Here is a 12,356-nt window from a genome sequence, read left to right as displayed (position 1 = left end):
ACGCGGGACACAATTCAATGCTTCGATTTAAATAATCGGACGATTCGTCGATTCGCGGAGAAAGATGCGTCCACGATCGATATATTGCAAAATTAGTGTCCAGCCACGACGATCTCGAATGGCATCGTCGTGAATCAATCGAAATTAATTTAGCTACCAATCAAGAGAAATATCGTTGCCTGGAGAAAAACAATTAAATCGATTTACGTTCAGTCTCACCGTTGTTTCGTCGGTTTCAATATTCTCGATCGATCGATCGATCGATCGATCGCAAGAAAGATGCACATTCCTCCTTAACGCTATTTAAGTACCGAACTCATTTTGACTAGATAAAATAATTTGCTCTTTCCTCTCCGTTTCCGTGTGTGTGACGTGCAAACTCGAGTTCCGCTAGGGGAAAAAATTACCTAGGAGAAGGGCCTCCTACCACTTGGCAGAGTTTGGCAAAATGTAATCTAATTACAAAATCAAAATTCAAATTACAATGTAATTGCAATGTAATTTCGGGACAATTACTGTAATTTTACAATTATCTGTAATTTTTATTGTAAATTTACTATAGTTAATTACTATGTAATTGTAATTGTATTACTAATTACATTGCAATTACATTGTAATTGTGATTCGGATTTTGTAATTAGATTACATGTTGCCCAACTCTGCCACTTGGTATCGGGAATTATTGAATTTTATACCAAACTAACATTTAACATTTATTTCGGCACTCGAAATAAATTTACCAAGTGGTAGGAGGTCCTTTTCCTATGTCACTTATTCTCCTAGCGGAAACGAAGTTTGCTCGTGAGGGTACACTGACGTGCGAACTAGGCTTCCGCTAGGGGAAAAAAAAGTGCCGTAGGAGAAGGGCCTTCCACCACTTGGTATTGTTAATTACTGAAATTTATACCAAATTAACATTCGATTAAAAATTTCTTTCACTACTTGAAATAAATTTACCAAGTCGTAGGAGGCCCTTTTCTTATGTCACTTTTTCCCATAACGGAAGTCGAGTCTGCTCGTAAGGGTACGTATGTGTATGTGTGTGTGTGAGGATGTACGCGTGTATATCTTTGGTTAGAAAATCGTTTTACTTAGGAGTTCCTCTTCCTCTCGTCGCTTCTTACGTTTCTCTTCATCCTCTTCCTCTTCTTCCGTCTCTTTCTCTCATTTTCTCATATGCATATACACATATACAATAAAAGGTAAGCGCAGGACGCAACGCAACGCGCGCGCGCGCGTCATGCACACAAATGACTAGGGCGTACAGTGGTGAGACAGGCATCATTTATAATAGGTGTATCCCGTCGACGACTAGAGTGGAATAGATTTTATAAAGGGCTAATGCTTCGGAAAGTTCGTATTTTTTTTCCCGCCTCCGTTACCTGGAATCAATCCAGACTGTAAGAAACTCCGTTTCTTCCGTCTTACGGAGACGTCCCTGGAACATCTGTTCGTGCACGAAATTCCAAAGTATCGGGAAGTTTTGTTCGTTGCTCGAACTAACGCGATTTCGCGAAAGGGGGGGGGGGCGGGAGGAACAGCATAAGCACGCGAAGGGAGATAATTCTCGAAAAAAGTGGACTTTGCTTTGGAAAAAAGAAACACCAATACGCATCGAAGTAAAAGTACGGTTAAAATCTAAAAATCGTTCTAACGGGATTACGATCCAGAGAACGACCCTTCGAGTATATCTCTATATATATATATATACCTCTGTATATATACGCGTAATAGAACAGGGTAAATGGGGGGGAGGAGGAACGACGGAGAATCTCTCGTTCCAAGGTCTATTCTGTCTCTTCCGTCGACGGGCATCTACGTTGTTGTCGTCGTAGTGTCGCTGCTGGCTCCAGGAGAGAAGGCATAGGGAGATGACGGTGATTCGCACTAAGGAATAGGACTAGATGTGATTCGCTCGACGCTACTCTCCCTGATGCGTATAGTGGTGTAGGTGGCGTTCGGCTCGAGGGCGTCGCTGGGACTTCCGGCGTTCTGACGCGCGATCGCCGTCGAGGAGACGGATATTGGGGTCGGGGGGGACGGTGTCGCGGCCGCGGCGTCAGCCGCGACGGAAGCGCCGCCCGTCACACCGGTGACTACCGGAACACCACCGGTTTTCGCGACTTTCCCAGTAGTCGCGGTTGCGGCTGTCGTGGCGGCTGCTGCGCTGGCTGCGGTTGTACCGCCAGTCGAGGTGGCTGATGCTACTGCGGCGGCGGCGGCGGCTGCTGCTGCGGCGTTCGCTACTGCGGCTGCGGCGGCGGCGGCTGTCGATCCGACCCCGAGCCAACCGTGACGGTTCTTTAAATGTCTCTTCATGTGGGTGGTGCGGCTCAGCACTTTATGACACACCGGACACTGCGTGGTCCCTTTGTGCATGTTCATGTGTTTGTACATCGAGTCCCGATTCCAAAACGTTTTACCGCAGAGTTTGCACGAATGCGACGGCTGTTCGATGACCACCGTACGTGAATCTAAATCAGATATAAACGTTTCATGTGGCAGGTGAGAGTACGGCACCCACCCTGGCTAAACCCCGGTTTTCGGATCCCCTAATCGCACAGTCGGTGATCGTATTTGCCCGATACGACACACCGTTTAACATCCTATTCTCGTTCTTATTCTCCAGAATTTTAACCTCCTAATTTTATCGTCGGCTCGCCGATTACTATGACGACAAACACACGGTGCTGCTGCTGCCGTGCGTACTCTTTTTGTTTTTTTTTTTTTGGTCTCTCTCTGTCCATCGAACGATCGTTAAGACAACCACAAACACTACATTATCGTTCGAATACAACACACAACATCGCACACAATCATTCCATTTTTTCTTTCCCTTTATTCTCTTGGATTTATCCTTTTGGATCTCTCTCCTCGGTTAATTCGTTCTTTTTCTATTTGTTTGTTTACTTTTGCACGCGTTGCCTATCTACTTTGCACTCTCACTCGCTCGCTACTACGTCATCTCCGTGCGATCTATACTAAACTCTGTTCCAAGCAAAACTAACCTCACGCTCGGACGAGTTTTCGACCGATCTGCGCAGCCCCCCACTACTGTCGACCCATCTGCAGAGTCCCCATTATTGCTGACCGATCTGCGCAGCCCCCACTATTGCTGACCGATCTGCGCAGCCCCCAATACTGCCGTCCGATTCGGACGCATGCGATTGCTTGTAGCTCGCTATCTCTGCCGGTTTTCAACCAATGAACGGCCTTCGATGCCCGTCCCAAGCGCGAAACGAGGTTATTACTACGTGAAACAGAGTTTAGGCAATAATCATCTCTGGAGAGAGACGAACGGTGTAAGAAAAGGCAGCACACACGATCAGTTGTACAAAGAACAATCACGAATGGTGATATATCTGTAAACACGCAATTGTAAAAATTTCTTGGAGCGATTATATCATGCTACTGCGTGTAATACAAAGGTGGTAAAAAAAAACGGGGTTGGGCATAACATGAGCGGTTGGGGTTGGGTAGGATACAATGTTTCAACGACAACAAAACAACGTACGTACGTAGAAGAAAAAAACAATAGAGTATTTAATATTCATGCAGAAGAATATCGGAGGAGATCCTATGGTTCTGAGAAGTGTGCGGTCGAACGGTTGCAGTTAGAAATATATATTATGCATTGGATAGTGAAAAAAGTCACACACACACACACACACATACACACATCAAGCTGTTCGCTGTCTCGATCACGGCGATCGATCGGTCGGTTTGAACGTTCAGGAAATTACGATAGGAAAAAAATAAACAAAACAAAGAAACTTCGTTGTACTCCGTTCGATTGCTCGAAAAAAGGAAACGACGCTTCGTCGAACGCCCCTGCCCTGTGCGGTGAACCGACAATCATGTACACGTATTCCTTGTAAGTCGGTGCGCGCGGTACTTAAATGCGAGCGTGGATATGTAATGTGTGTTTGTACGGGTACGTGCGTGTATGTGGGTGTGTAATATGGAGTCAAACGAATAGCGAAATAATATATCACGCGATTCGTCGCGACGATCGTTTTCGCAGCGAAGAAATGAAAGCCATTTTCTACGTTCTTTTTATTAATTCTCTTTTTTTTTTTTTTTACCAATCACAGTTCGAATACAAACGAAGATATACGATGATCCTTGTACCTGACAATCGAGGACATCTGTTCCCCTCCCCCTCTCTCTCTCCTCGTATTTCCACCGTTTAATGTTCAGTCGTATCAGTTCTTGGAAGTGATACGCGGCGACATTGGATAAACCGGCCATCAGGAGCATGAAGAACCCGCGTCAATCTGAATTCTCTTGATTTTATTTTCCATCTAAATCTCTCTATTACTCTATTCAAGTTCTCGAACGTCGCATCTCCTCGAGGTAAATCCTCATATTTTCTTTACGTCGCGCTCGAAAATGTGTCGCGTGCGGAGGGCCGTACGTGCGAAAGTCACGTGTGATCGACGGAATCTCGATATACGGATTGAAATCTCGTCGAACGAATCGATCGTCCACGCATTCGTATCAGTTCCAGAATATGATGTCCCCGGTCGGTGGCGGTTTACTTGGCGCCGTGGACGTTCAGCATGTGGCATCGCATCGAGTACTTTCGCGTGAACACAGTCCGACAGATCGGGCAAACGGTGTCTCCCCTGTGTATGCTACGGTGGTGAGCCAAGGAGTCGCCACGGTTGTAAACGCGGCCGCAGACGTCGCACACCCACCGACCGGTCACGTCGTGCAGAGTCTTAGACCTGCCGCGTCTCGTGTATTCGTTTTGTTGCCTGTGATCCCCTCGACGTGTCGTCGTTAGCTGTTCCAGACGTTGTTCTTGTTGTTGTTCCATGGAACGATGAATCCCAATAGACGTGTTGGCGGTAGTGGTGGTATCGTGCTCTGATTCTGCGCACACAATCCAAAAAGTGTTCCCATACACACAGAGGCACACAGACAGCTTCATACTTATGCGATCGTATATGTTTTTTTTTTTTTTTTTTTTTCTTAAGGGTACGTCTCTCTGTTTACGCCTCGAGGAGAACACCGATATTTGCATCCCGTGCGGGGCGGGGGAGGGCTGGGGTGGGGGACATCGAAGGTTGCTTTTCATTCTGTTCTATTGTCTCTTTCGTTTCTCCTGTCCGTTTCGTTCACGCACGATGTGACTGAGAACGCAACGGTGGTTCCGCACGGTAGTTCGCCATCGAGTGGACCAACCCAAGGTGGAAACGAACCGGCAGGCGTTCGGTGGGCGGAGGGGGAGACGATCGCGACCTGAAGATTGGGGAAAGTTTCCTGCGGTCTCTCGGAACCGAGGCAACACACACGTAAAGGGGAGAGGGGGTATCTTCGCGGGTAAACGAGAAGGAAGGGGAGAAGATTCCGCGTACCTTATGGTGTTTTGTATATGCCATACGGAGGTGTGCACGGTTCTTAAACACGAATAACACCGACGATTCCCCCGATAAATAACGTTCACGTTCCGTCACGCAGCCTACAGAAAAATCAGGGAAACAGAGGCGAACACACACACACGCTCGAGAATCATTCGGAGCACGCGACGAGTTACCCAGGACGAGAAATATATATACACACGCGAACATGGGCGTAGGCAGGGGAAGAATGTGGCTTTTGCCTCATTGAAAAATTGGATTTTGTACCCCCTCCCCTCTTTCTTCCCAGAGTCACAAAATTTTTGCATAATATTTAATATTGCAGTATAATTTGAAACACGATCAACAGCCTCTATTAACAGAACGTATATATTTTCAGCGATTTATGACTTTAAAAACAAAATAAAGCGTGTCTGGCTACGTACGGCCTTTTTCACTGTGGCAGTCGATGTGTTAATATTTTTACCCCCGCCCGTTGCCTCTCTGACTGATAACCTGGCTACGCCCATGCACACGAAACTGGATGATTCGAAGCGATTGAAAAACAGAAGAATAAAAACGAAGGTGATGCGGTGTTTCATGTATATCATCGGAGAGTTTTTTGTTCTTTTTATTAAAACTTCTTCCTGACAAGTAAATTCAATTGTAAATATCGTGTTTCGAGACCATTGTCGTCCCTTCGAGCGAATCGTATACAAAAGAAACGTCCTGTAATGGTATAATAACACTTGCAATTATAAATAGTTTATACGACGTGTAAGTGGAACCGGTAGAATAAAAAAAAAAGAAACATACCATAAAAACTAAAAACGGAGACGAGAGCGCATCGCGAGGCCGTGGACAAGTGTGCGCGCGGTTCGTCTTATGTACGACAATAAAATTACGGAATAATAGTATACGTAAGAATCGCCTCGAGATAAACGAAACTCTATCGTTTACGAAACAAAAAAAAAAAAAAAAAACAAAAAAAAAGGAACGAAAAATTAAACGACGACCGATACGTAACCATCATCCCCTCTTTCTTAATCTCATAGGGGCACGAGGGCGTTGCTTCTTCTTCTTTCTTTTTTTTTCCTTTCGATTGTTCGAATCGCGCTTACTTGCTACGCCTACCTCCCTAAAACGTTTTATTATCAAAGGAACTTTTTTTCTTTTACGTATGTTTCGCGTCATCTTTCGTCGATGGCACCTTATTTATCGAGTCTTCGTGGCAATATCAGTCTATGTGGGAAACGATCGCTCGTTATCGATCGCAGATCGCGAATTGTACACACCGTATTCCGGGGCGAGTATTGTATTATTTTTTTCCCTCTTTTTTTTTTTTCTTCGATATCGATTCTCCGTACATCATTTCTTTAACGTGTGTCTCCCTCGAGTTCATTCACAGGCTTAAATCGTGTAAAAAAAAAAAGAAAACGGTGAAACGCTAAAGCATAATTGGACGACGACAAAGAGAGAAGATAGCGTATAAAAGGAGAAACATATTTGTAGCACACATAAGAGTTACAGAAGAGAATGGAAATCGCGAACGAACGATGACTGTGACGAATACAAATTGTTAACCCTTTCGTTCCCGAATTATCGAAAAATTACCACAGAAATATATTTTCTTGTTATTAGTCTGTATATTACATGACGTACAAATTGTTCGTAAGAACATTTTTTTTTTATATCACAGTATAATAATTCCCATTATAATGTTATTATACATAATAAAACCCAATTTTTCTTACCTTTGAATAATAAACCCCCTTGAAATAAATTAGAGTTCTTCAAGTTTCCATTGTGTTTGTAACAATGCTCAACACTTGAGTTCAATCGAATGAAATAGACAAAGGACCGATAATTTCTTACTTTTAAATGCACATTCGAATTCGCGCCGTATCATCTATACACGACTAGAAGAAACTATTATATAGTCACAGATACGAAAAAATACACGATACCAATATTTTATTTCGTAATTTCGAGTACGTAGTCATACGGCAACAGTGGAAACGAAAGGGTTAAGAAAAACAAAAAACAAAACGGAAAAGACAGCTCGGGAGTAATAACCGTTGACGTTCGTTCGATTTTCACCGGGATATATGTATATATATACAGGGTGTTCCGCTTAAAACAGGCCACCTAAAGATCTTTTCTATCTGTGATCATACGAGAAATATTTTTTACGTAATTTAAATGCTTTCAAGAGACGAATCAGATGGTGGACAAAATTATATAAGTGAATTTAAAATTTCTAGAGTTCAAGGTCATTTCAAGGTCATATCATTATACATGGATAAATGCATAATAATGTTTGCAATAACATACAATCAGAAAAGTGATATGCATATACGTAAAAACAAACACGGGTAACCTTGAAAAAACCATTAAAAAATAACACTTATAAACAATTTTTGCCGCGACCCGATTCGTCTTTTGAAACCATTTAACCCTCAACCATCCCTCATTTTCCCATCTTAATCCGTCTATCGCTGTCAAATTGACTCAGTGGTAAAAAATTCATACAACGAAAAGATGAATAGTTAAATTTGCGAATTCTATAAAATAAAACTCACGGAACCTCAGTTAAATTTGCCTACACACGACAGGATAACACCGTATCTCAGGAGAAAAATGTCTCAAATTGACACAAGGAACGGTAAGGGTGAAAAATATTTCTCGTACGATCAGAGACAGCGAAGATATTTAGGCGGCCTGTTTGAAACGGGACACCCTGTATATAAATCGGTCGCGTTCTCCCTCTTTTTCGAAATTATTTTTTTCTCTCTCATTTATTTCTCGTTCACAGGCCCTCTCTTTATCTCCCGCTCGGCGAACAAATACGAACGTTCGCGTCGCATACCGGCGCGAAGCGAACGATCGTCGCTGGCGAAGCTCAGTTTCGCGTCGACGCTCAGCGTGCACTTGTGGATCCGCAACAGATGCGATTTCATGTCGTAACTTCGACTGAAGATTCGCTGACATATCGGGCACCTGGTCTGCCCGGTGTGCAGGTCCTTGTGCAGTGTCAACGACATCGGATGCTTGAAACCCTTCAAACAAATTCTACACCGAAACAACAATTCAGCGTCCTCGGACCGACCACCGTACTCGTCGTCGTCCGAGACGTGGCCCGCGGTTGCGGAAACGCCGCCGCTACCACCACCCCCGCCCCCAGCGGTATCTCCTGCTCGTTCTACAAATAAACACAACAAACACACAACAAGAATCACCTCTGTAATTTAACCCCCTCACCCCCACCGCGTGCGCGAGACGGGATACAACCAACAACAGAGAGACACAAACATACAGGGTGTCTCCGATCTAACGAATCAGCACCTTTAGTGCTCTTGCTTTTGATTCGCGGGAAATTAATTTTAATAAATCCTCTAAATGATGTCCATCAACTTCAGATACATTTCTACACTGAATCTTGTATCGTAGTTATTTTATTATTTCAATCTATTATACATTTGTGGATTTTCCGTACTCAAGGTCACACTGTTATAGATCATTGATTATTCCTGATATCAACTATTACGCCACGGTAATACAAATATAAAGTTTTATTTTAAAAAAAAAAAAAAAAAAAAAAAACATCGATGACCTTGAAATTTCGAGAAATATGACCTTGAGAAAATTTGTTTGCCTACCATTAGAGATTTGCCCCTCGAACAATACAGTTTCATCATCTGATATTTTTTCTATCGTAAAAAACCAAGCGAGATATTTTAGGGATGCTCGAGTTAGGCGGGACACCCTGTATGTAGAGGACAGACGGCGTGCGAAAGACGTCCGGTGATAATCGCGCGGTACCAAGCGTGTCCGATTTTCCCTTTTTTTTTTTTTGCCACGAGAGTTGGTCCCTTCGCCGTTGAACCGAAAGCCCGCTTTTGGAATCGACGTCGTTTTACCTCGAGGACTACACGCCTACCAACTGGTGGACGGGACCAGCAGGGACAAAACGGAGGAGTCTCGAACGAGATCGACGTTCGTGTTTTTCATTCTCGCGGTATCCTCTGTTGCGTGAGAAAGCGCCAAAAGCTCGATTAGAACAAGTTCCCCCCGGGGATCAGACCAAACAGAGAGACAGAGGGCGTAAATACGAACGACAACCACCGAAAGAAGATTTTAAGCTCGCTAAGTTCCCAGGCTGACGAGATAGAACACGGCAGGTGTGACTCTCCCCCCCGTTAATATAGAGTCGAGTTTTTCGAAATGATGTACAACCGATGGGCACGATATTGTGTCCTTGTAAAACACCAAAATACAGTTGTAAAGGTCACCCCCTTTCCGGTGGTCAAAACTATAATTCGAGACGCTCGTGAAATGTCAATTCTGAATAGGTTTAATTTTTACCAATGCAGTAATTACTATTGAGCAGGGAGGCGAACAGAGGTTAATTACCGTGTACCTTTGATGGAATATTATAAGCAGAAGTTTTAAATATCAATTCAAAAATGTGACGTTTGCAGCCTGAAATTCAGACCGTTTTTAGGTACAGTAAATCATCGATGAGTATTCGAAGGCTGTTCGAGGCACTGACAAGGAGAGCTTCCCAGGTGTAACGTTGAATTTTTCATAAGGTTTAGCACGTTGATAGAGCTTGGAATTCTGAAGCCAATGAAATTTGTTTCAGTCGTATATGGCCATTAGTTTATGAAATATTTAATGTTTAGTGCCGAGCAGCCGTCGAGCACTCATCGAGGATTTACTGTATCTTAGGGCCTCTTACGGTGACACTGGCATCTGCCTTAATTTTAACAGGACACAATATCGTGACCATCGTTTATAGGTATCAGTTCCAGATTCCCGACCTTTACTTCTAAAAACGCGGCAGATTTTCAGAATCGCCTCCACCTATCGACGTGGTACGGAGGATCGAAACATGGCTTTCTGGGGGAGGGGATAAGCTCTCTCTCTCTCTCTCTCTCTCTCTCTCTCTCTCTCTCTCTCTCTCTCTCTCTCGTCGATTACACAACTGCTTCGATTTTCCATTTATTACAAATCTCCAAACGGTGTCTCAAATCACCCATATCTCTTTCAACGTTTCACACGCTGCTGTATTCGCGACCGAGTCGAAACGCAACGACGCGCGTCGCGAGTACTTGCACAAAAAGGACCACAAAGGAGAGAAACAAGGAGACGAGGAAACGGGATCGGACGGTGCACTTCGCTTTTTTTTCTTCTTTCGATTACCCGTGGATCGTGTTTCGTGTCGATTATACTATACTACTGGTCGAGTATACAGGGTGTCCCAAAATAGGAGTGAGTCCTTGAAAGGGGTCATACCTGAGAGGATTTGGAACAAGTTTTTCCTTAGCGAAAATATTCTCCGAGGCTTTGTTAACGAGATATTAACGAACAAACCCCGACCAATCAGAGCGCTACTCTACGAGCGAGCTCTGATTGGTCGGGGTTTGTTCGTTAATATCTCGTTAACAAAGCCTCGGAGAATTTTTTCGCTAAGGAAAAAGTTGTTTCAAATCACCCAGGGAATCACCCCTTCCAAGGACTCACTCCTATTTTGGGACACCCTCTGTATATCACCTGAATATTCCGCCAACCGATTAGTATCAGTCTACGGGTGCTCGTTCGGAAACGGTACAGCACACCCGTTATATATATATATATATATATATATATATATATAATATACGTTTTACGACAGAGTCCGCACCAGGGACGGTTTTTATACGACGTAAATCGTATCTCGGCTAGACCCCTAATCATATACGCGAGAACTTATTTCTAAGAGATCTTCGGAACGGTGGAACGACAACGGAAAAAAAAAAGAACGAGCGCTCCGGTGTTTTACGCGTGTGTGTCCAACGTAGGTACGCGGTGAAACAGTGTTTAATAAGTATCCGTGGGTACAAACGAAATCCGACGAGTACACACGATCCAAGTAAATCCACTCAACGGACGAAACGATATCGTTTTCTAGACGGAAAAAAAAAACAAATAAGTATATACTAACCTATTTGTATCGAACTCTACGCCCGACGATCCGCCGAACGAAAAACGCGTTATCGTGAATAAAACAAGAAAAAAAAAACAAGTTATCCGGTTAACGAGATTACCTCGTCGCAGTCTTATGTGTACAGTCAAAAGATAAATTAAATACAACACGATCTCGTCTAAGGTTATCCTATATCCGTGGCCCCCTGAGGCGGCAATCTCATCTCGGTCCGAGAGGAGTAATATCATCGTTGGTTCCTGTTGATCTAGCCTAACCGATAATTTACTATTTTACGTGTTTTCTTTTTTTCTTTCCCTTTTATATAAATAATCGTTAAAAAATAGACCGAAAGATCGACAATGCTTGGCTTGCGACGATACGAATTCTCTCTCTTCTCTCCTCCGTCGTTCTCTCTCACTCACTCACTCTCCTCTCTCTCTCACACACACACATACACACACAAACAGTATGGACGAAACCGGTATCCGATTGTTAAACAACCGATGATCGCAAAAAAGCTCCTCGAACGTCCGAACACGCGAGTACGTATGTATATTATACATATATCACGAATTTCAAAGCAATTTTCAACGGAGGAGGAAGAGGAGGAGGGGAAGAAAAAATTATAATAATAGAAAAAAGGCTCGGAATGCAAACCGTGTATAGTAAGTACGAAAGCAGTGAAACGGCACTGTGTCGAGTGGTTTCCATCGTGACGTTACACAACTCGGACAGAAGTGCCCAGTCTACTGGGTCATCTCGCGAAAAAGGAACAAAGATTAACGATTACATCCATCCGTATTTCCGTATCGATCGCAAGAGAACGGTACCGAAAGATCTTTCCTCCCCCCTCCCCCCTGATTTCTCGCTTTGTTCCAGCCAAGCCACCCACCCCTCGTATCTCCCCAACCCCACCTCTCTGGAACACCCCTCTTTGTTTTTTTTTCTTTCCGTGGTTCTCTTTCTGGACGTGAAAAACAAAAAGGGTTGACAATTACATCAATTAAAAGAAAAAAAAAAACAAATCGAAAGAAGCACAGGGG

General features: G+C 43.7%; 1 protein-coding gene across 1 annotated transcript in view; it reads right to left on the bottom strand.

Annotated features, from left to right (window-relative positions):
* Nucleotides 1-1,834: 1,834 nt before the first annotated feature.
* The window catches only part of LOC107194965 (transcription factor GAGA-like), a 45,765-nt gene continuing 35,243 nt past the window's right edge, over nt 1,835-12,356 (bottom strand). The window contains exon 6 of the mRNA XM_015584684.1: nt 1,835-2,474. Coding sequence (XP_015440170.1) covers nt 1,888-2,474 — 587 coding nt within the window. The 3' untranslated portion in view covers nt 1,835-1,887. The remainder of the gene's footprint in view (nt 2,475-12,356) is intronic.

This window comes from Dufourea novaeangliae, unplaced genomic scaffold (assembly GCF_001272555.1).
Source record: "Dufourea novaeangliae isolate 0120121106 unplaced genomic scaffold, ASM127255v1 scaffold8, whole genome shotgun sequence".
NCBI classification, from domain to species: Eukaryota; Metazoa; Arthropoda; class Insecta; order Hymenoptera; family Halictidae; genus Dufourea; species Dufourea novaeangliae.
This window is presented reverse-complemented; position numbering and strand designations above follow the sequence as displayed.